Source organism: Colletes gigas, unplaced genomic scaffold (assembly GCF_013123115.1).
Source record: "Colletes gigas isolate AHSC1104 unplaced genomic scaffold, ASM1312311v1 Colletes_gigas_Sc00017, whole genome shotgun sequence".
Lineage (NCBI taxonomy): Eukaryota > Metazoa > Arthropoda > Insecta > Hymenoptera > Colletidae > Colletes > Colletes gigas.
In genome coordinates, this window is record NW_025106646.1 from 542056 (window position 1) to 568094 (window position 26039).

Consider the following 26039-nt stretch of genomic DNA (forward strand, 5'->3'; position numbering starts at 1 on the left):
TGTTTAAGACTGCTAATTAGTCGTTATATAATCCTCCACGAAATTTTTGTTAAATATTGAACTGTGTAAATCATTCGGTGATATGAAATTCGATTGAAATATACACGTTAGTGTATGGAACCGAATATATATAAAATATCATCTTTATGCACTTTCTGGATGAGCGCACAAAAACTGTGTTCGAACCTATTATTTTACTGCTTTGAGTATTGCTTGATCATTGCAGAAATCACTCTGTTCGATAAATGGAACCAGCAGAAACGTTTGGTTTAGCACAAATGCTTTCAACAAGTGGTAAGTGTCCAGTTAAAAATGGACTAACGAATAGGATGGAATTTTGAGTGGATTTTAGGTCGTCTTCCCGATGAAAAGCATAGGATAGTACGACGAAAACAGAACGTTTAAAAAATTACCCAGATTAGGGGCCAAAGTAATTACGTAATTATCTAACTGAACGTTCGTATACATTCTGTCTACTCTTTGCATTATCACAGATGCCTTGAATATTTCCTGACTATTTCGTACAATGAATTGATAAAGTAACTTTTAATGCGTACATTAAATGAATCTCACAAGAATTTTTTTACTATAACACGACATTATTTTCTACGAGTCTCTATTTACAAAGATCCTTTTCACTATCGGTCGAAAGAACGTTTTCGAATCTAAGATAACTACAAAGACTTATTTTTAACAATCGAACCCCGAACATAACTCAAATCAAAAAGTCCAAATAAAGTTGATTAAAAAATCGTTTTATAAACTCGCGACATGTACAATTTTATACCATTAAAAGATGACTCTACGCGTAGAAACGTCTACGTCTATAAATATGTTTCCCTTAGTAGAAGGAAGTAGAACAAAAATAGCACTCTGACTCGTACGACATCAAAATCGCTCGTTAAGCGTAAAAAATTCATGGTTTCTCCGTGTACGCGATAGTCCAAGGCACGAACAAAATTACCGCGACGCTTTCAATGTACAAAGTAGATTAGAAAACTCGTTGCTAGAAGTTACTGTAAACCTACATACGCGAAAACCGATCTCTTTTTGGATGATCTCGAGTTTCGACCGTCAACGAACGTACATTTGTCATTTTTCGCATCTATGGTGTTGTAAAGCGAAATATATAGTATAAAAATTAATAGATGCTAAATACTAAATTCCATTATTAATATCGTTTTCTGCGCAATGACTGCCTACGTGTAAAATTACCTAAGATATCGCGAAAATGAAACAATTTGAAACTAGCAAAGTTTTAGATTTTAGCGGGAACGAAGTCCGAAATTAATATATTTTAGTTGTAAATTGATAATAATTTAATATCGATAGTTTAGTAAACTGACGATTTTAAAATACTTATCGTAAAAGATTTTCATTTTTCGATCTACGTGACTCCCAGCAGAAGGCGTAGAATTTTTAATTTTGTACAGTGCAGAGTGTTGTTTAGCTAATAACGATACATCGTTGTGTCGTTCTGTATTTAATATACGAAAATTAAAGCAGGTTGCTATAATCGAATACAATATATCGTAGATTGATGTAAAAATTTTGTGGCACCGATGTTATTGAGTACACACAAAATTTAAATTGTATGATATATATTTTGTAATCGCTCATTCATCTAAAACAATATTATATATCATCCATAGTGGACACATGAAACTTGTTCGACAGAGTTTTCATTAATTAGAGACATTAACTAGCCAGAAACGATAAAATTCAAAAAGATTAAAAATCAGATAAAGGGAGAAATATTTTATTATGAATATTATAAAATTCAAGTTTTTGTTTGCGACTACAAATGAAGTTTAACTAATAGGTGAAACTGTACTTTTAGGCTCTTGATTATGCGTGAACAATGTTAAAGCATGTAGTAATTAATTGATAAGAAACTTAATTCCCGATATATTGTACATTTTCTATTTAAAAAATACATTTTTATTCCGACCCTCTATCCCATAAATAAGAAGAACAACTCCATGTATTATACACGACAACAAAAAACAGTGTCTTTTCAACGCGTGTAAAATATCCCCAAACCATCAGCGTTATAAATGTTCAACTTCATCATGGTCTATGTGCCTTCTTCCGTTTACGTTAAAAGTCGATAAAATATAATCACTCGTGTCTTCGTATAGCGTAACTCTTTCGCTATAAAATAATACAAATCAAAAATATTCTTATAGTAAGATGCAGTCGAGCGTAATACTTCGGACTTACATGGAACGAGAGAAATTTTAATTAGGCTTTCACTGTATTATTATAAGCCATAACAAAACGGGCCAAACGAAAAATTATGCAAATTTATAAATATTACAAAGTAAAAAATAACTAATTTTTGAAAGTATTCGATTTAAACAGCGAAAGGGTTCAGTAACATATATCAGGAGTATAATGAATCTACGTTAAACAAACTTATACTTATACGAATAAATGTATACTTATGTTGTAAATACTTATCGTCTGAATATATTAATGTATGTATGTATGTATATATGTATGTATGCATCCATGTATGTATGTACCTATGTGTATGTATATGTATATGTATGAAATAACTCGATTTACATGTGTCGTTTATAATAAAATAATTGTTTAACAAAATGTCTTTTAATTGAATTTCTCACTTTGTTCATTCAATTGCGTAGTATATGAAACAAATTATTTTAATAGATACCAGATCTTTTTGCAAGTTCTGAAAAGGATGGAATGGAACGGATTTGTTGATGTCCTACCAATGCATCGTTAAATAACGATATTGCAAGAGTTGGCAAAAAATAAACGCAATTGACTATGTCCCTAAGTTCTTCGATCAAACTTTCGTATCAATTTACACGCGACTGTTCGTGAACACTGATACTTTGCTTTTTTCAAATTATCATCACAGAGAAATTCTTTTACATTTACGTTAATGAAAAACGATTAACTACGAAAAAATTGCATATTTACGAAGCGAATCGTATACGTGCAAATGTACACACGCGATTTGAATAATTTTGTTCGATACACAGACGTCGAAAAAATAATGGAACGCTTAATTTGCATACTAGATAGCAATCCACATTTACAACCGTAAATGCGTCGAACGGTACGTGCTCTTTAGTATCGTTCAGCTTTAATCACTTTTCTTCGTAATCGCGTATATCTAAAAGTTTATTTGCGCGAATATAATTGTACACGATATATTGCGTTGCAAGGTATTGATAATCGCTTTTGAATCACGTATCCTAGCTGGAATTAAAGCCTGGATATAAATAACGTTTTCCATCACGTCACACAGGCATGCAAGATTGTATTATAGATAACATGTTTATTATAATCATCTAAAATTTTGACGACTGATTTTCTCTATTATGAATCTTCTAGCTACCTACGAGACGAATTATACATTCAACTGCAGTATGGAATTTCTACAAAAATAGATTTTTCTATTAATATGCTGATATAACAATTACCATTATATTCGTATAAAAATTTTTTAAAGGCGTAGAAGTAACCATAGACATCGCGATATCAAAGTAGAATAATAATACCGTGGGTTGCGTGTTCTGCTGCACTTCATGTCGAGGACACGACTTAAAGAAGCTACGGTACGCAAAATAGAGTAGGACGATTGCAAATTATGATGTTCCTATTACGAGTAAGATATTTATTTGGATAACGTAATTTATTGTACGTTTACAGTACATAATGTCACGAAACTTTTATCGAATGAAGCAACAAACGACAATATTCAACAATAAAAAGAATAATCGATACTATTCCAACTTAATAAACATTAAATATATTTTTTCGTCAAACAAAGAAATTCATACTTTGTTATTTGTTCATCCATGAATTAATGAATACTTATTTCGAATAATAAATAATTAAACCTTCAGATAAAGTAAATAAGAAAAAAATTATACAATACAAAATACGATTAAAAATATTTAAACTGCAAAGTACACTAATCGATCTCACTCGACGCTATTTTCATTCCCATCATTTTGATGAAAACGGAAACAAAGTTGAATCCCATCGATAGCAATCTGCGTCAAAAGTAGGTCGAGACCGAGTGCGTTCTCATTCATGAGTGCTGAATCGATATACTGGCAATTAGAAAAACTTTTATCGCTTCGTTTCATTGACAGAAGCACTATAAACGTTTGTTCCCCGTTTTGTTTATAGGCAAATATAAAACCGACGATGTGTGTTTCGTGGTACATAGACGAGATGCTAGATGAAGTACAAACCACCGTTAACCTTACACGAAGGGTTGAGACCATCAGATCGATACAGTAATGTAATCAGACCTTGATACAATCTATACGCGTAGCTACGCCCTGACGAACGCTCGAAAAAGAATTTCTGGTTTCCATGTCGATGTGAGAGAATGCAATTTCAAATTCGGCTATTAAGAACTGTAAAACAATCTGTGCTACGAGGATTGAAATTGCATTATTATCATTCTAATCGTGAACGATAAAATCATCGAAACAACGATCCTTGTATTATTTCAAGCAACATATTACTATACAGAGTGTTTTAATGGGGGATTCTAGAGGCCAAAATAAAACGAAAATCAAGAATACTAATTTGTTGATGGAGGCTTTGTTAAAAAATTATTAACGTTTAAAGTTCCGCCCGTACTGAATTTTTTCCCCGAAAATGCGCAAGATTTCGGGGGTATGTCTGTTCACCAAAAATGATTGTAATTGACCCCCGCAACCGAAAATAATTTTTATAGAACGATTTGAAATTTTTCTTTTTTGTCGAAAAATTGAGGCACCTAATTAGATTTTCGGTAAAGAATTCTTTTCTCGAAAGTGCGTAGGATTTCGGGGGTATGTGTAATGACCAAAAATGATTGTAATTGAACCCCGCAACCGAAAATAATTATTTAGAACGATTTGAAAAAATTTTTTTTGTCGAAAAATTTCAGCACCTACCCGATTTTTTTTCTCGAAAATGGATAGGATTTCGGAGGTATGTGTATTCACCAAAAATAGTTGTAATTGACCCTCGAAACCGAAAATAATTTTTCCAGAACGATTTGAAATTTTTGAATTTAATTGTTAATAACTTTTTAACGAAGCCTCCATCAAGAAATTGGTGTTCTTGATTTTCGTCTTATTTTGACCTCAAGAATCCCCCATTAAAATTTATTCCCCCATTTATTTCATAATAGGGGTTGTACGTTGTTGCATGTAAAATTTATTTAAAGTTCTGTATACTAATAATGGTGGTAATGGGTTAAAGAAGCGTTCCTTTCGGCCTTCCTCGAAGGCGGTTACGTGCCTGAAATAATTTCCAGGTTTTATCTCTCTCTGCTTTATTCCGTCCACAATTCTTTCATCTACCACAGCCGGGGAATCTTTATTTTACCGGGGTATAAGGGAACTTTCCAAGGCAATTTTTAATACCGCTCTCCTATTATCTCGTATTTCTTACGGTTATTGTATGCTTATAATAACGGGGATTCGTTAATAATGAAAGACCTCTCTGGGCAAACGCGGTTTAACAATTATTTACGGGACGTTCATTTAGACGTTATGAGGTAAAACATTCTTCAGCTAAGGCTGTTGTTATATTAAAAATTACGCAACACTGCACCTTGGTAAAAATGTCTAACTGGACAAGAGTATTTTTTTCAGTAATTTCAATCTTAAATTATTTGAAATAAGTCTATTAATGGATATACGAAAATGTATAATTCTGGAAAATATATTTCATTTTGTTCGTTTCAACCCTCCGGTGCTAAACCAAAAGTAAACTTGACTTCGGTCTATTTTTTTTCTGCACATCTGGCTTTTATGAGTTAAAACATTAATTCTGGTTAATTTAATTAGAAAAGCGATTATTTGTAATTTATATATTTCGACTATGAACTACTGAATAATGCAAAAGAACAATTAATTTCGACAACCTGCACTTTACAGAAAGATATTTAAATTCCATTCAATTAAAATATTTCATTACGTTTCCAATTATACTTTTCATTTAAAAAGAATTAAGATGAAGGAGAATTTTGTATAACCTATTGTAGCCCCATACTACTTTCATTGCTTATATTATTTTGTCCAATCCCCTTCCTCGAATCCCCATGTTAACAGCTCTTTTTGGAACATTATTCTTTAAAATATGTAAATAGTAATAAAGAATGTTGTAAAAAAATTCTACTTATCCCGATCTGTAATATAGTGTAATACATTATTTTTTTGATCCAACATTTACTTAAATTACTCATCATAAATATCAGACTATATTTACCGAATGTAAATGTTTCTTTTTCAATAATTGAAAATATTTAATACGTGAAGCAAAGGTCATTGGTTACTAAATATCTTTTCTTCCAGTTTTTTCCAATATCGTGAACTTGAACGAAATGAAATTTGTGGGGCATAATGAGAGCGAACCGCGACACAAATTGTATTATTGATAGATCACGGTTGAATGCACCCATTGATTTTATTGTGAACATTGATTACGAACAAATTCATTGCTTATCATAATATTTGCCCATTACAAACAAACAACATTTTCTTCTAACATCATTTCCTACTTCCTATTTTCCTAGTGCCAACATTTCCCTCAAGATGGAAGGTCTAGCCCATATCTTGTTTATTCCTATACTACCGGCGAAATACATATACCATATGTCGGGCATTCAGAAACTCACAAAAACTAAATAACTAACGAAATAAATGTAAACACGAACTATTTCTGTTGATTTCTAGCTACAATATTATTTCTTGAAATTATGTTGGTCTTACGTAGTGAATCAATTTAACTCAAATGGTCATAAAATTAATCGTAGCAAGAAGTTATCAAAATTTCCTCAATAAGCAATGCAAAATGTTCACAATTTTTAGATATTGATTTACAGATATGTAATATAACATATTATTGTTTTATGTAATATACGCATAGCAAAATATATGCAATAATACAAATTAGATATTATAAATTAATTTGTCTTCGAGTTGAAGCATATAATATTTAAAAAAATTTGGTTCTTTCAATGATCGATAACTTTACAGCGTTCGGTACATTCTATACGATCATAGACACGGTATACAAGTAAACTTTACACTTTACGGACTTTCGTGGCCCAAACTGACTGCTATACCGACTTAAAAATTGAAAGGAGATTTTAGCGTCCTCTTCTCATCGATGGCAATCAATTGAGAAACTATTCACTGAATTAATGTTGATTAAAAAAGGGAATTATCGTTTTTTCAGCAAGAAATTTGAGCTACGCAAGGCGTACTTGCATTATGATTCAAAATACTCACTTGTATACCTTATCTGTGGTATAGAAAAGACGTTGCAAAGAAATTCCAATAATTAATTAAATTTACCATCATCATTATCGTCAACATTCACATAACAGTAATTTTTAAATATATCGAATGACGATTTAACTTCAACACTACGAAAAATGAAACACGTCTATATTCAGATATGAAATTTACTTTCAACTGTAAAAAGACAAGAGAAAACAAGTATCATCCGCTTGTGATAAAATCAAAACATATCATAAGTGGGACATTTTTCAGATGACAATATTAATTTATAAAATACAAAATGAAAACTGTTGCGAGAGCAGCCACCGTAGGGCGCATCATTATTCGCAAGACTAATAAAATCACGTGCATTCGTGTTAAATAATGTACAACGCTACCTATAATGATCCAGCGCAGCCCTCTCTGACTACGGGGAATCTCAGATGATACAGCTGCTTCAACTGCATTGATATTTCCAGTACCCTACCCTGAAAAGCAAACGCGGAAAAATAATCGCAACACTAAATACAATCGCGATCAAATGCATACTATTTACAATTTGCAACGCGATTAGTATTGGTACTTCGCAACGCTACTACAAACCGAGATTAATGTTTCCACGCAACTCTACACTGAAAAACAAACGCGAAAAATTCTTATCGTTCGCAACTCTAAGTGAAACTATACTATTAATGAAAACTATTTGCGAATTTAACTTGACAAAGAAACGCGAATAATCTGATCTTCGCAACACTAATAACGAACCGATATAAGTTCTTATTCCGTACACTACTCTGGAAGAAAACGCGAAAAGTATTCATCGTTCGCAACTCAACATTGCTGACGAGTACAGGCATCCTAGGATGCTTCGTGATGCTGGAGCAAGTATCAGTATTAGTTTGAGCATTTTTATACATACAACGCAACGCTATATCAAAACAAAACGCGATCAGTGAATATTCGCATCGCTACTCCAGAAACAAACGCGAAAAATATAACCGATTGCAACTCTAAAAGTAATCAAAATCGATTCATTATATATGCAACGCGATTAATATTTATATCTCGCAACGCTGATGCAAACCGACATGTTTACACGCAACACTACTCTGAAAGAAAGCACGAAAAATTCTCATTGATCGCAACTCTAAAACTAACTATAAAACTAATCATTTGCATAAATAACTAGACAAGCAACGCGAATAACATTCATTTTACGCAACACTAATGGAAACCACGGTCAGTGTTTACTCGCTACACTACTCTGAAAGCAAACGCGAAAATATTCAATACGCAACGCTAAATGGAATCGCGATAAGTTTACAATATTCGCAACGCTATCTTGAAGGTAAACGCGATCATTCGTATTACGCAACACTAATGCAAATCGCGATTTGCTCAAAAATACTGGTCGATGTGGTACAAATACCATCTGAAAAATTACTATTACTACAACTACAGGCGAGAACAGTGACTAAGTAGTAACAAAGAATGACTTTCCATCCTCATTCGAAAATGAAGATGAAGAGCCATTTGTTGCAGCCCACTCTTGCGACAATTTGTCAGGGCCTCTTCGGCACGTGGCCTCTTCATTCTTCGGGCGATCCTGCCCAAGCCTGAAACTTAAGCCTAGCCTCGAGATTCCGTGCAATACACAGTCCTCTAACAATTCCAGGAATCGTCATCGGAACAGGCATGTAGAAACTCGAGTGGGACGAGCGTTTCGGAGTACCTACCGCGACAGAGAACGCGACCGCGAAGAGCGACTCTAAAGTCGCGCGATTCGAAGAATCGAAAGTAAGACCAAAAGAAATGGTACAATCTGTATGGATCAGCTAACGATTCGATTCTCCAAATCGAACTACAGAAATAGGTCTGCCACGGAAATAAAATCTGCGACAGCTCTATCCTGACCCTACCTACTTAGGTCTAAACACACACACCAGAAAGTAAGCTACCTACCTACCTAATCCCATATTTAAAAAATAGCAAAACGCATTCTCGCAAACAAGCACTCCACGGTTCTCACACATAATGTCCGGGCGCGGCCTAAACTAGGGAGGAAGCCCCGGGGTTCCCCCGACACTCGGACATTGCAAACATTCACACTCTAAGGTACGTACCAATTTCCTGAAATCGGCTGACAAAGGCTAGTGACTATTGCGTTTTAATTTTACATAGTCAGATAAAAAAAAATATTTTATATGTACTTTTACACGTTCGTTACGTCGTACGTGTCCGTGTGCTCTTCGACAGACATATCTTACAGATCGTCGTCGGCACATAATTCGAGGGGTCTACAATTTCTTACACCCATCTCGAGAAAATGTCGCCAATTCGTTGTAAAATTCCCAAGCTAATATTATTAATCATTCAACAATTATTCGAAAAATAAGAAATAGTATGTCGTACGCGTCCGTGTGCTCTTCGACAGACATACCTTGCAGAACGTCATCGGCACATAATTCGAGGGGTCTACAATTTCTTGTACCCATCTCGAGAAACTGTCGTCAAGTCGTTGAAAAAATCCCCAAGCTAATAATATTAGCCATTCTATAATTATTCGAAAAATAAGAAATAATATGTCGTCCGTGTGCACTTCGATAGACATTCCTTACAGGTCGTCGTCGGCACATAATTCGAGGGGTCTGCAAGTCCTTGTACCCATCTCGAGAAACTGTCGTCAATTCGTTGTAAAATTCTCAAGCTAATATTATTAATCATTCAACAATTATTCAAAAAATAAGAAATAATATGTCGTACGCGTCCGTGTGCTCTTCGACAGACATTCTTTACAGATCGTCGTCGGCACATAATTCGAGGGGTCTGCAATTTCTTACACCCATCTCGAGAAAATGTCGTCATTTCGTATTAAAATTCTCAAGCTAATATTATTAATCATTCAACAATTATTCGAACAATAAGAAATAAATCAATAAAAGGAAAATAAATAAAAGAAATGTAATAATCTTATCTGATTTCATAAAAATATAATATTACGAAATACCATTTCGTTTTTAAAGTATAATAAATTTTAAAACGACGCACTTCCGCATCCTAACCACACACACACACACATGTGGAAAATACGTCGTGCACAGTACACCAACGCAATGTCAGCCGCTAACGAAATATATTGTTATAAACTAAGTCATCCTGCCCATTGCCTTCACTTGTGCAAGTAGCACCTGGGCACTTGGATAAGTTCAGGCAATGAACAAGGAAAAGTAACCTGAAAATCCTGAACTAAAAAGACTAATTATAGTAAATAAATAACGAATAATAAAGCATTATTTCTTTGTTTTTGTTTATCTCATATTCAGTTGGAAAAAGTGAACTTTTTACTAATAGCAAATCAAGAGCAAAAATTGTATATACATTAATATTGAAAATATTATCATTAAAAAAAATTAGTATCTTTAAAATTTAAGTATTTAGAAGAAACAACTTCAATCAAAGATTAACAATAAAATAATTTACTTTAAAAGTTTAAAATAATTCATTGAAGCAAATTTTTAACTTGTAAATTCAATTTGGTACGATTTTGTCATCAAAGTAAATTTTGTAAAACAAGGAAACATTATACAATGCATGTTACTTTGATTAGAAAATCGACTAGTCGCGAAACGTCTTCTTGTACATAAAATACATCATATGATGTATTAATTAAGGAAACGATCAATATTTAATAATTATATTCATTATAGTATAATATTATGGTATGGAAGGTAATCATAAATGAAAAACCTCCACACTTAGTTAATATTGAACAAAATTATTGTATAACATGATAGTAATCGACATTCATATTCTATTTTATTATAAAATTAATATAAAGTTCATGAAAATATCCATTTTAAAATTATTAAATATATTTTATAAAAATTATTTATCATACTGTTAAATATTTATTTGTTAAATTAAAAAACGCGAGTACAGGAAGACCCTAACCTGATCTAAAAAAATAAAACAGTATACATGTTACTACTCGCGGGTATCGAAAATACGCACGGTCACTGAACTCGCCAAATCTACCAAATATACGACTGGTCACCCGTGTCGATTCGGACTTTTCATCCTACAACATGGTTGGGGACCAGAAGAATAAAAATATCACTCACCCAATCGTAGAATGCGAACACCCCCCGGACGAAGATGTCTGGTACAACGCATCCGCAAAATCACCAACGATGTCTGCCGCGAAATTATGGCATCGACCGGTTCCCTGGATCTATAGCTGTTGTCATACAATCGAAATCACGTATTCGTTATGAATCGAAATAAGAAAAAATTCGATTAAGTCTGTTCTTTTTTAATCGTAATAAAATCTAACCTGTTATACATATAATTATACATCGTACTTACGACAACTAATAATTCGATCAAAAGACAAAAATATATAAATATGAATGCATATGTCACTTGTAATAATAGATTAGTTCTCACCAATAATATGTATGAAATTCTGTCGATCGATATTTTCAAATATTTCAGCATCCACCACAGCGTCTAACCTTAAACTTGCCTCGCAATTAGAGACTGCAACAGAAATACAACACAAATTACGATCCAATGCAATAAAATAAATGTACCTGCATAACAATGAAACAACAATTAAACACGTAATATGTCGTAACAGACTCTAATTTTGAAATATAATAACAATTGACATCTGTTAGATGCCGAAAAAAAACCGGGAAACAGATTTAACCTTCTTTCACGATACCAATTAAATTAATAATATAAATGTATTAATATTAAATAAGGGCAACCACAGAGAGTAACGAACAGCAAGAGTAATCTTTAAAAGAGTTTATATATCGATAGATTAAAAGTATGAAATTACCTTAGTAAACACGAAGCTGTCCACGCACCTAACCAAACTAATTACCAGAGAAAGAATGACAAACCCAAAACACAGCAGCCGCTAAATGATGTCGTGCAATGAGCGGGGAGTGGGGAGAGGTGGTGCGACTTCTCGATTCTCGATGAGCATTTCCGAAGGAAAATAATAGCTGAAAATAAAGAAAATAAATGCACTAAATACGGAAAGATACCTGAACAAACAATTAATTATTTAATGATTGACACTGCTTGGACATTGAATATCGATCTATTATGCGATACATAAATAACTAGATCGATTGAAATATATTAATTTCAAACATAGAAACATATAACGCGTAAACATTAACTTTCTATCTAAATTTCAATCAGTTTCTCATATAAATATTCCTTCTGTACGTAGTATATTTTCTAAACTTATTTATTTCATTTTCACTAGATTTACATACAAATCAATCTTGAGAGTGTGTCGATCACATTTTGTTTGATACAGTTTATGGTATGAAATACGGACTATATGCGAGTCAGACTATTATGCTATAGTACAGGCATAGACGATACACGGAGTAGATGTCTCAAGCAATACTTTTTTCTGCAACGCACGTGTTAAGGGCACGGGCAATGTGTAGTATAGACGCGTAAAACTATAGTTTTTCGTGTCACGCGGACCAGGAATTCATGAGTCCGTCGTGAAGGTGAAGTCGAGAAGCCGGTAACTGAGTATGTAAACACAGACAGACCAAGCTTTAAAAACACAACTAATGTATGGGATCACTGTTCCTGGCTCGGGAATGCCAGCAATGGTAAGAATAATATTACTTTTCACAAAATACAGAATACAATGAAATAAATAAGTTTAGAAAATATACTACGTACAGAAGGAATATTTATATGAGAAACTGATTGAAATTTAGATAGAAAGTTAATGTTTACGCGTTATATGTTTCTATGTTTGAAATTAATATATTTCAATCGATCTAGTTATTTATGTATCGCATAATAGATCGATATTCAATGTCCAAGCAGTGTCAATCATTAAATAATTAATTGTTTGTTCAGGTATCTTTCCGTATTTAGTGCATTTATTTTCTTTATTTTCAGCTATTATTTTCCTTCGGAAATGCTCATCGAGAATCGAGAAGTCGCACCACCTCTCCCCACTCCCCGCTCATTGCACGACATCATTTAGCGGCTGCTGTGTTTTGGGTTTGTCATTCTTTCTCTGGTAATTAGTTTGGTTAGGTGCGTGGACAGCTTCGTGTTTACTAAGGTAATTTCATACTTTTAATCTATCGATATATAAACTCTTTTAAAGATTACTCTTGCTGTTCGTTACTCTCTGTGGTTGCCCTTATTTAATATTAATACATTTATATTATTAATTTAATTGGTATCGTGAAAGAAGGTTAAATCTGTTTCCCGGTTTTTTTTCGGCATCTAACAGATGTCAATTGTTATTATATTTCAAAATTAGAGTCTGTTACGACATATTACGTGTTTAATTGTTGTTTCATTGTTATGCAGGTACATTTATTTTATTGCATTGGATCGTAATTTGTGTTGTATTTCTGTTGCAGTCTCTAATTGCGAGGCAAGTTTAAGGTTAGACGCTGTGGTGGATGCTGAAATATTTGAAAATATCGATCGACAGAATTTCATACATATTATTGGTGAGAACTAATCTATTATTACAAGTGACATATGCATTCATATTTATATATTTTTGTCTTTTGATCGAATTATTAGTTGTCGTAAGTACGATGTATAATTATATGTATAACAGGTTAGATTTTATTACGATTAAAAAAGAACAGACTTAATCGAATTTTTTCTTATTTCGATTCATAACGAATACGTGATTTCGATTGTATGACAACAGCTATAGATCCAGGGAACCGGTCGATGCCATAATTTCGCGGCAGACATCGTTGGTGATTTTGCGGATGCGTTGTACCAGACATCTTCGTCCGGGGGGTGTTCGCATTCTACGATTGGGTGAGTGATATTTTTATTCTTCTGGTCCCCAACCATGTTGTAGGATGAAAAGTCCGAATCGACACGGGTGACCAGTCGTATATTTGGTAGATTTGGCGAGTTCAGTGACCGTGCGTATTTTCGATACCCGCGAGTAGTAACATGTATACTGTTTTATTTTTTTAGATCAGGTTAGGGTCTTCCTGTACTCGCGTTTTTTAATTTAACAAATAAATATTTAACAGTATGATAAATAATTTGTATAAAATATATTTAATAATTTTAAAATGGATATTTTCATGAACTTTATATTAATTTTATAATAAAATAGAATATGAATGTCGATTACTATCATGTTATACAATAATTTTGTTCAATATTAACTAAGTGTGGAGGTTTTTCATTTATGATTACCTTCCATACCATAATATTATACTATAATGAATATAATTATTAAATATTGATCGTTTCCTTAATTAATACATCATATGATGTATTTTATGTACAAGAAGACGTTTCGCGACTAGTCGATTTTCTAATCAAAGTAACATGCATTGTATAATGTTTCCTTGTTTTACAAAATTTACTTTGATGACAAAATCGTACCAAATTGAATTTACAAGTTAAAAATTTGCTTCAATGAATTATTTTAAACTTTCAAAGTAAATTATTTTATTGTTAATCTTTGATTGAAGTTGTTTCTTCTAAATACTTAAATTTTAAAGATACTAATTTTTTTTAATGATAATATTTTCAATATTAATGTATATACAATTTTTGCTCTTGATTTGCTATTAGTAAAAAGTTCACTTTTTCCAACTGAATATGAGATAAACAAAAACAAAGAAATAATGCTTTATTATTCGTTATTTATTTACTATAATTAGTCTTTTTAGTTCAGGATTTTCAGGTTACTTTTCCTTGTTCATTGCCTGAACTTATCCAAGTGCCCAGGTGCTACTTGCACAAGTGAAGGCAATGGGCAGGATGACTTAGTTTATAACAATATATTTCGTTAGCGGCTGACATTGCGTTGGTGTACTGTGCACGACGTATTTTCCACATGTGTGTGTGTGTGTGGTTAGGATGCGGAAGTGCGTCGTTTTAAAATTTATTATACTTTAAAAACGAAATGGTATTTCGTAATATTATATTTTTATGAAATCAGATAAGATTATTACATTTCTTTTATTTATTTTCCTTTTATTGATTTATTTCTTATTGTTCGAATAATTGTTGAATGATTAATAATATTAGCTTGAGAATTTTAATACGAAATGACGACATTTTCTCGAGATGGGTGTAAGAAATTGCAGACCCCTCGAATTATGTGCCGACGACGATCTGTAAAGAATGTCTGTCGAAGAGCACACGGACGCGTACGACATATTATTTCTTATTTTTTGAATAATTGTTGAATGATTAATAATATTAGCTTGAGAATTTTACAACGAATTGACGACAGTTTCTCGAGATGGGTACAAGGACTTGCAGACCCCTCGAATTATGTGCCGACGACGACCTGTAAGGAATGTCTATCGAAGTGCACACGGACGACATATTATTTCTTATTTTTCGAATAATTATAGAATGGCTAATATTATTAGCTTGGGGATTTTTTCAACGACTTGACGACAGTTTCTCGAGATGGGTACAAGAAATTGTAGACCCCTCGAATTATGTGCCGATGACGTTCTGCAAGGTATGTCTGTCGAAGAGCACACGGACGCGTACGACATACTATTTCTTATTTTTCGAATAATTGTTGAATGATTAATAATATTAGCTTGGGAATTTTACAACGAATTGGCGACATTTTCTCGAGATGGGTGTAAGAAATTGTAGACCCCTCGAATTATGTGCCGACGACGATCTGTAAGATATGTCTGTCGAAGAGCACACGGACACGTACGACGTAACGAACGTGTAAAAGTACATATAAAATATTTTTTTTTATCTGACTATGTAAAATTAAAACGCAATAGTCACTAGCCTTTGTCAGCCGATTTCAGGAAATTGGTACGTACCTTAGAGTGTGAATGTTTGCAATGTCCGAGTGTCGGGGGAACCCCGGGGCTTCCTCCCTAGTTTAGGCCGCGCCCGGACATTATGTGTGAGAACCGTGGAGTGCTTGTTTGCGAGAATGCGTTTTGCTATTTTTTAAATATGGGATTAGGTAGGTAGGTAGCTTACTTTCTGGTGTGTGTGTTTAGACCTAAGTAGGTAGGGTCAGGATAGAGCTGTCGCAGATTTTATTTCCGTGGCAGACCTATTTCTGTAGTTCGATTTGGAGAATCGAATCGTTAGCTGATCCATACAGATTGTACCATTTCTTTTGGTCTTACTTTCGATTCTTCGAATCGCGCGACTTTAGAGTCGCTCTTCGCGGTCGCGTTCTCTGTCGCGGTAGGTACTCCGAAACGCTCGTCCCACTCGAGTTTCTACATGCCTGTTCCGATGACGATTCCTGGAATTGTTAGAGGACTGTGTATTGCACGGAATCTCGAGGCTAGGCTTAAGTTTCAGGCTTGGGCAGGATCGCCCGAAGAATGAAGAGGCCACGTGCCGAAGAGGCCCTGACAAATTGTCGCAAGAGTGGGCTGCAACAAATGGCTCTTCATCTTCATTTTCGAATGAGGATGGAAAGTCATTCTTTGTTACTACTTAGTCACTGTTCTCGCCTGTAGTTGTAGTAATAGTAATTTTTCAGATGGTATTTGTACCACATCGACCAGTATTTTTGAGCAAATCGCGATTTGCATTAGTGTTGCGTAATACGAATGATCGCGTTTACCTTCAAGATAGCGTTGCGAATATTGTAAACTTATCGCGATTCCATTTAGCGTTGCGTATTGAATATTTTCGCGTTTGCTTTCAGAGTAGTGTAGCGAGTAAACACTGACCGTGGTTTCCATTAGTGTTGCGTAAAATGAATGTTATTCGCGTTGCTTGTCTAGTTATTTATGCAAATGATTAGTTTTATAGTTAGCTTTAGAGTTGCGAACGAAGAAAATTTTTCGCGCTTTCTTTCAGAGTAGTGTTGCGTGTAAACATCTCGGTTTGCATTAGCGTTGCGAGTTATAAATATTAATCGCGTTGCAAGTATTATGAACCGATTTTGATTACTTTTAGAGTTGCAATTGGTTATATTTTTCGCGTTTGTTTCTGGAGTAGCGATGCGAATATTCACTGATCGCGTTTTGTTTTGATATAGCGTTGCGTTGTATGGATAAAAATGCTCAAACTAATACTGATACTTGCTCCAGCGTCACGAAGCATCCTAGGATGCCTGTACTCGTCAGCAATGTTGAGTTGCGAACGATGAATACTTTTCGCGTTTTCTTCCAGAGTAGTGTACGGAATAAGAACTTATATCGGTTCGTTATTAGTGTTGCGAAGATCAGATTATTCGCGTTTCTTTGTCAAGTTAAATTCGCAAATAGTTTTCATTAATAGTATAGTTTCATTTAGAGTTGCGAACGATAAGAATTTTTCGCGTTTGTTTTTCAGTGTAGAGTTGCGTGGAAACATTAATCTCGGTTTGTAGTAGCGTTGCGAAGTACCAATACTAATCGCGTTGCAAATTGTAAATAGTATGCATTTGATCGCGATTGTATTTAGTGTTGCGATTATTGTTTCTCGTTTGCTTTTTATCGTGTCCAGGAATCACAAAACTGCTGAATTAGCTGCACCAGCTGTGATTTTCCGCAGCCTTTTAATTCGTTAATCGATTGATTACTTCAATAAAATTAATCGATTGATGCCCGAATTCTGAACAGCTTTCACTCCGTTAATGAAGGATAGAATTGTGGTAATTTTATTTCCTGTCATGGTAAGTTAGTAATGTTGTGAGTCACACCGAACTGGTAATGAAGCTGTTGGGCGCCAATGAAATAGGCCGAACAAATACATTTGATGTATCATTTACTTGTATATCTCATCTGGGATATGGTTTTCTACTACAGGAAGGTAACTACTTTATCGGCAGAAGAAAATTTGTACTTACCTTAAGAAGTTCCTGCCGATTATAAGCGTCCAGCATAAGTCGCTTTCGTTCTTCCTCGGACATTAATGGTTCTCGTGCTGGTCTTCCAGCTCCTCTTTTTTGTAGTTTAACAATAATTTTCGTTTTCTCGTTTCTCCCTAAATAGTCCTTCAATCTCTTTCCTGGTAAGATTTCTTTTCCTGAAAACCACAGTTGCGCCAGTTGCACGTCGATTACCTATAAACATAAAATTCAAATTTCATGTCAATCCGATTAGAATACATACATAGCATTTTTAATTACGAATAACAGAATTCATAAATTATAAATCACATTGAACTGTGAATTTTTATCAGAATTTTTACTTTTTGAAGTTTGGACCAATTCTCTGGTCACATTCCAAATTCAACATCTATTTCAATTAAAAGTTGATGTAGATTTGCCCTTTATTTTCTTTTAAAGAATTTGGGCACTGTATACATGCATCATTAAATTCTACCAACATTTAGTGTTAATTCTGAACGCTAAGAGCGTTGAAGTCGTATTCCGGTTTAAACCGATAAAGTAGGAAGTGACATAGAAATGGTAAATCTTGTATTTAAGAGGGAATAGTAAAATTGATTTTACCAACCGTTGATAACATTCTAATGGTAGGAAGTTGGAATCTAAATTCACATTTACCTTCAGTTGTCATAGCTCCCATATATGTTTCTCTATTATTCGAATCAGGTGACATCTGCATTCACTAGTGCTTTACAAGTTATCATGGGAAGATAAACAAAGAGTTGCTCAACACGTTGAAATTGTTAAAATTGATTATCAAAATTCTTGTTCGATTCGAACTACGTTTCATGCAATTCATTCAATTTATGGTAAATAGAATCGACCAACACAACTCACAGTTCGTCATTTAGTGGACAAATTCGAAGCTACCGGTTTAGTTGTTGAATAACACATTCCAACGTTTCAACGTAATGTATGAAACGAAGAGAATCTAAGGGATAGTATTGCTAAGAATTTATTGATTCCACGATGTTGTCAAGAATTAGGCATTTCTTAGACTTCTGCGTGGCAAATTATACGTAAAGACTTAGGTCTTTATTCTTACAAGATCCAGTTAACACAAAAATCTAAGCCTACTGACCATCGTATGCGTCATGAGTTTGCTGATTGATTCCTAGATAGAATCGAAACTAAGGACTTTGTGGCTTTAAGATCTCTCTTCGTAGATACCCTTTTTATTTTGGTAGAATATAAAGTATAATACGTATTACCTCTAGAGACGCTTGCGTCCCACTGAGATCCTCGGTGTTCTCAAATTCCTGACGAATCACATCATGCGGTGGAAGGCCCATCGGATAAACGATAGTCACAGCTCCCCTCAGTATGTCCAGTGCTTCTTGCACAAGTTTCTGCGTTACCAGTTTATCCTGCTGCACCAACTTCTACGGGCAGACGGAAAAAGCCAAAGATAGAAGGGACATTAGCGAACCCTGCACTCTAAAAGCGAAGAAATCTATCCTCGAACAGACAAAAAGGACGAGTGAAACAGAGGAGAAATTACCTTCGAAACCATAGCTCGTGCCTCCCCGATCGTTCTGTCCAAGACCTCCCGCATCTTCGCATTAGGCTGTCTGCCGTTCCTGCGGCCTGAAACATGGAAAACCTCGAGACATTCCAGCCGGGCCGCGGGTAATTAATGCAACGATTACAAGTCCATTCGAAGCAACAAAAATATCGGTGAGCCAATTTCACGGCGACATCGTGGACTCTATTCCCGGCTACGTTGCATTTGCATTTGCACTAAGGTCGGCTATGTAAACTCGCATAAAACAAACTACGTCGTTATCGTATCCCTCCCTGTTTGTCGTTGTTCGTTCGAAACTGCTATCCTTAAGGAGATATACCGAATTGAAACTTTCACGATAATCGGGGGGAAAAACGTTCTCCGCGAGTCGATCGAAGTCTCAGAGTTGGGAAAATTAAAATAACTATTTTTTCTATAATGTATTTCACATTGAATTATTGGATTTCCTTTTAACTTACGATTAACTAATAGTGCCAGATCCGAATAGTAGTCCTTAAAATTTACACGATACATTTTCAACGTTACGTTTTTTTAAGAAAACGCGAAAATAGTGACTCGATTCTTCGGTAAGAAATAATTATATCAAATTGCCTCACTTAAGAGAGCACGTTCGACTGTTTCGCTTTGGAATTATATACAATTATAAATTTTTCGAACCGTGGAATACAAATTATACGATACTTTCTGAGCACTATGTTCTATAAGAAACTGCTAGACTGATCCCTTAATATAGTTCCACGTACCGATAACGTCCTTGTTAAAGGTCCATCCACCCATCGGTACGCATTTCTCGCCCCACTCGTCCTTGAGTTTCAGCTCCTCTACCTGCTCGTCGGTGAGGCCCATCATGTTCTGGGGCAGCATGGTGCCGTGCTTAGCCAGCTCCTCTATTTCTATTTTGCAGAAACACGGCCAATACGGAGGCCACTGGTTAAGAGTAAACTTGGCGTAATTATTATCCATGCGCGACGTATGACTAATATCATACAGCTGCCGGGATGGATAGGTTCATAAACCCGAGCCCCGACTTCTTATTACGCGCCGTCATTACTAGCCGCGGTATTCAGGCTCTTCCGAGATAATCGTTAATGGATTTCTCGCGTTAATATCCCAACTAGGAACCCTGACCGTTTTAGGTGCACGAAAGGGAACTCTGTAAATAGGGGAAACGCTATCGACTCGGGGTTGCGTCGTTGCATGGTGAGACGTTCTAATTCATTGCTTCGAAAACGCGTGTAATTAACCCTTCGCCGGAGACGAAACATTTTTCCTCCATTAAGGGGACGAATCGATCGTAAATCGTTACTCTTCCGTAAGTGCAATCGCGTACTCTGTATATGGAAGTTGACGTTCCTCTGTGACATCTTCGAAAAAGTGCATAAGTATACTAATTTTATCTCAAGTGGGTAGTTTACAAATAATTCGCATTTATAGATTAAAATGAGTCATTTAGACGCTGATCGAAGACAGTGTATTTATCGTAGTATAATTTTTATTAAATGTGGAAGGTTTACCTAACTAAACTTTCGTAGGAATGAAAACCATTCGTTATAATTGTCTTTAGTAGATTTACGAGCGTTTAACGAAACGAGAGAACGCCAAGAGAGAATGGAATTTCTTCCAGGCTGTTCAGCCTTGTCGGTGACAAAAAGTCAAACTAGATCGAGACAGAAATCTCATTACCGCGAAAAAGCAAGGAAATAAATAAGAAAATATAAATAAATAAAGTCTTCCTAGATTACTTTGGGTCCTCGGAGGATTGAAACACGCCATCGGATTAATGGCACAATTCGAGAATAAATGAAGGGATACGTAACTTGCTATCGTCGATAAAATCATTGGCATTCAAAGAGCCTGCAGGTAGTGCTCGATAAAATCGTACACGTTCGGTTCGCATGGGGCCGTTATATACGGCGAAATAAAAACGAACAGAAAACGGTAATAATGCGTTGCGCGCCGTTACCTTGAGACAACTCATGCCACTTAACTTACGATCACGCGGCCCGACTGTGCGTAAATAAAGTGCAACTTTCCAGACAACCTGGCGTTTCTTTGCACGCTATTAGATGTCATCTTTCCGAAGTACTTTCTCAGCCGTGGGACAGTGGGGAGAGATCATTACCATAACATATTCTGGAAATCTTCAACCGGCCGTTGTAAATAATAGTAATGTCATATATAACATCTTCAACCCGAGCCTCCACGTGTGTGTCGTACAGAAACTGGCTCTCCTCGCCTTTCTTCACGTGAAGTCGAACCATTTTCTCGGAACCTTTAAACAAAACGACGCCGTGAAACGGTCCGTGCTTTTATTAGCCTGCATTAATTTGCCTTTCGACGTAGCTTTCGAGAAGAGCCGACATTTTTCGCACGGTACAATACGCTATCACCGTTTCTAAACGAAATTCCATCAATTTTACTACGGAATTCATCCCTTGCGGTCTTACGGTCAAAATGGCGCCGGCTCGGTATCGCGCGTGCAGCGAAAAGTAGTATTCTTACAGAAGTTGTTTACTTTTATCTTTGACTTTTCTTGTAAAAGAAATGGGTAAATTATAAAGTTAATTTAGAGTCTAACGATCGACTGTGAATTACTGTGAATGACTTACGAATTTTATAGAAGCAAGGTTATACTTCACCATTAATCTTTTTAGATTCGTTGCAACCTAACACGACGTAATGAAAATATCGGACCTGTTAGCAGTTTATCGCGTGGTAGATCGCGAGGGTTTTAATTGTAAACACACATTTGGCTTCGTAATTATGTAAATTCAGTTACGGACGAGGTTACCATATTTACAGAATTTAATGTTTCGAGTTAATCGAACAAATCACTAGCCGATTTCGTAAACTCCGACGTTCAAAAAGTTGTGACGCGCATTACTTTATTTTATTAAAAGTTGATTTACTTGATACTGAAGATTGATAGAGTAGTGGGCACGTGCTAGTTGCAGAACGAATACACTTGTGAGCGAAACAGCGACGTAATTTCGACGAACTGATCGAATAATGACAAAACCGCCACGATGCAAACTGACAGAAAGCTCCGGTAAACTATACCTAGCAACTTGAGCTATCGATTAAACAACACGAAACGTGCTAAGACGCGTAACTGCATCAAACGTTGCATAATTTTAAACACATGGGGATACCTCCGGTAAATTTTAAAAGTAGAATTAAACGTCGAAAAATAAAACGATGTCGTTTAATGAGTATATAATTGTGTTTCATTATTGTATAATATACATATTTACATTCTAGTGAAACACGGATTACAAGAATAAAGACGATCATATGTCGTTACAAATAACGGTGAAACATTCAAACGCGGTCTCTTTCTCTCTCACGCACGCACGCATTCTCGTGTTCCTACTGGCGTTTTTTGGACACAAAAATATCATATATTTCCCATAGAGTTACTTTAGTTCTATAATAATAATTAAATATTTTCGGCATAACGTTTGTAGAATAAAAATCTATACACTTATATCGTATTTCCATAATTTCATCTAACTGTAAGTGACTAGTATTATGTTAAAATACATTTATAATTCGATTCGATGAGGTGTATTATTTCTCCAGGTCGTTTCCTGATTTTGGGGTCCAAACGAAGGTGGTCCCTATGCGCGAAGTTGCGTCACGAATTATCTCAAACGACGATCTTTCTAAATGCTCGACTGACCGAGAAACCGGTTAAAAAATAGTTCCGCGAACCACCGGCTCGGCAGACACGTACAATTTTCAGACAGACAATTAACGATAGACTCTATGACAGCTACAACGCTTCGACATCGATACGAGTGACAACGACGATTGCTTAATTAACGAGTTCGCGTCGCGCGCCCGTTCGGGTGGCGCTCAGACTCGAAAACTTACACGTTTACTCAAAATCCTTTCGCATTGCTCGATTAATCGGGTTAATCGCGAGATTGGGGGAGGGAGGGGGGACCGGGTTGCTCCAAATTACGACGATCAGAACATGCATTCGAAGCCGACAACGAACGCTGTAAACGCGTTCCGTCGCCGTCGGAATTTCTTTTATAAATAGATACACGTACATACAACATATTACGGATACTCTTTACACGGTCGCTCGTCTAAATCGTGACATTTACAAAATAATCGGTCTAAAATAACCATCTCTCGACACGATATGAACGGCGCGATATGATACAATAGAAAAATTGGCATTTGGTCCGAAAGAAACATACAAAATACGGGCTCTTAGGTGCTAAACGGTGCGAAGTTATTAATATTGTGCGCGGCTTCTTTCCATTCCTTTCGTTCTTTTGGTAAGATTAAAATATCGTGCGACGCGGAATACACATACTGCAACGTATTTTATTAGCGACTACGATCGAATATATTATCTATTCGACGCACGATCGTCGTAGCTTTTAGCTAAATGCTAAATCGACGAAAACACTGCGCGATACAGTGATTCTCTGCTCGTTACCGATAACAAATATCACTTCTGGAACTGCTGATAACAATAACATCGGACTACTGGTATCGCAGAAATAACGCGTTACCCTATCGTACACGAAAAAACACGTACTAGCTCTCGTCGTATATTTTCTTTTTTTTTTTTTAATTGGTGTCCTGCCTTCAACGACTTTCGCGATCACTGGACGGCAAGATCCTTGGACAATGAAGCTTCACATAGAGAATTTTCGTCTATAATTACGATAACAATAAACTGTTTCCCCTTTTAAGGTTGACAACGATTCAACGTCTACGCTAAACATCTCAGGCTTCAACAGAAATTGCTTCACATCGATTTAAGCGCGTGCACGTTATTGATAATTAATATTCTTTCCGGAATATCGGTTGAATCAACGCGAGATACACACGACGGTGTTCATTTTCGATAACGAGTCGCGTCTCCTACGGATTTCTAATTTCTTCTAATATACTCTAGACGCAGAATTTTCAATTTTCGTTTATTCCTCATCGATGGTAGGCTCAACTTGTCGCAGTTCTTTTAGAATCCTCAGCTCCTGATGTTGGTCATCTTGTTCTTGTAGAGTTGTGTAAGGACCGTGCAACGGAGATCGCTGCACGGTTGCCTCGTCTCAGACTTTGCTTTCTGGACCATCGGTTGTGTGTTTGAAAGAGTTGCGAATTTTGCTAAGGTGAAGGGCGGCGAGATGGCCGTAGCTTTTCTTGTACCACTCTGGAGTGCGTCCTCTGTAACCGTAACGGAGTAACAAATTAATAAATATTAAAGTATATCTGTTTAAATATGACGTTACTATTTTTTGTCGTCGGCCAATCGAATAATTGAAGAAACATTCAACGACCGAATTTATTTTAACGAGCGACTAAAATATTTACTTCGTTTATTTAGATTGTATATTTGATTTCATAAAGCCCGAAGGATACTTACTTTGTATCCACTCTGGAAAGATGCATGATCCGTGATTTACCACTACCGCAAGGTTCGATGAGATAGCGCGAGGCCAAAACAATACCACGTGTTCCACCAAGCATGACAGGAGCATCCGGATGTTCTACGGACGTTTCTACGATGACGCAGGCCCCTTTGGGGAGATCATTACGCCAGGATCTATACAATGCAAGATCACATAATTCATTTCCTTTCATTTTTGATAGAATTTCTATGCAAAGCAATATTACGTCCATGGAGTGGAACGTGCCGTAAGTGAATCGATGACTCACCTTAGCACACAATAATCCCTGGCGGGAAGAGGACTCATGTTCCCGGTGGCATATTGAAAGACCTCCGCGTTGGTGTCTAGCTTGGCAACCAGTCTGTACTTTAGAAGCTGAGGATCCCAAATGTGTCTCTCTCTCAGAACACGATGAAGAAGCTCGTTCGGCGGAGCCTCCACCTCGGTCGACACTCGCCATAGTCGAAGCGGATGACTATCACCGACCTTCTTGTAAGCCATTTCCACCGTACTGTCAGCAGGATTATTGACAGTGTCCCATCCTCGACTTCTATGGGAAAAGTCAAGACAGCAATTAGAATACCATGGAAACTACCAATAACGATTATCGGATCAACTTTGAAATTAATACTCGAGAAAATCGTGAGGATTCGCAAGGCTTTAAAACAGCACTCACTTTTCACGCGCCTCCTTCAAGAGGGCCGTAGTGCAAGCATAAAGGTATCCCCTCCAGTCTTGCTTGAGCTCCGATCCCAGCTCCTCCAAGGCGACCGGGACGCTTTCTTCCATGTAATTGAAATGACACTGCGTCAACATATCCGAGGAGACCTGATACAGCGAACAGAAACGAATACGATTACCCGTGTTCCCTTCCGATTCGTGAGAACGTGTTCGAATATATCGGATTCGAGCGCGATCACAATCGGCGGTTCGAGACGTCGGATGACGCTCCTCTCGAACGA

General features: G+C 35.9%; 2 protein-coding genes across 5 annotated transcripts in view; both read right to left on the bottom strand.

Moving 5' to 3' along the window:
• LOC122400395 (cilia- and flagella-associated protein 298) overlaps positions 1–21924 on the bottom strand; it is a 131886-nt gene extending 109962 nt beyond the window's left edge. The window contains exons 1-5 of the mRNA XM_043401845.1: positions 21786–21924; positions 20407–20556; positions 19640–19725; positions 19350–19520; positions 18097–18312 (exon numbers count right to left, since the gene is read on the bottom strand). Of these exons, the coding sequence (XP_043257780.1) occupies positions 18097–18312; positions 19350–19520; positions 19640–19725; positions 20407–20556; positions 21786–21924 (762 nt within the window). The remainder of the gene's footprint in view (positions 1–18096; positions 18313–19349; positions 19521–19639; positions 19726–20406; positions 20557–21785) is intronic.
• A 947-nt stretch (positions 21925–22871) lies between these two features.
• The window catches only part of LOC122400368 (rho GTPase-activating protein 7), a 476120-nt gene continuing 472952 nt past the window's right edge, over positions 22872–26039 (bottom strand). For 3 of the 4 annotated variants that reach the window (XM_043401799.1, XM_043401800.1, XM_043401797.1), the window contains 4 exons: positions 25754–25905; positions 25346–25627; positions 25053–25232; positions 22872–24853 (listed from right to left, as the gene is read on the bottom strand). In XM_043401799.1, the coding sequence (XP_043257734.1) occupies positions 24739–24853; positions 25053–25232; positions 25346–25627; positions 25754–25905 (729 nt within the window). In that variant the 3' untranslated portion in view covers positions 22872–24738. The remainder of the gene's footprint in view (positions 24854–25052; positions 25233–25345; positions 25628–25753; positions 25906–26039) is intronic. The other variant, XM_043401798.1, reaches the window with a different exon arrangement.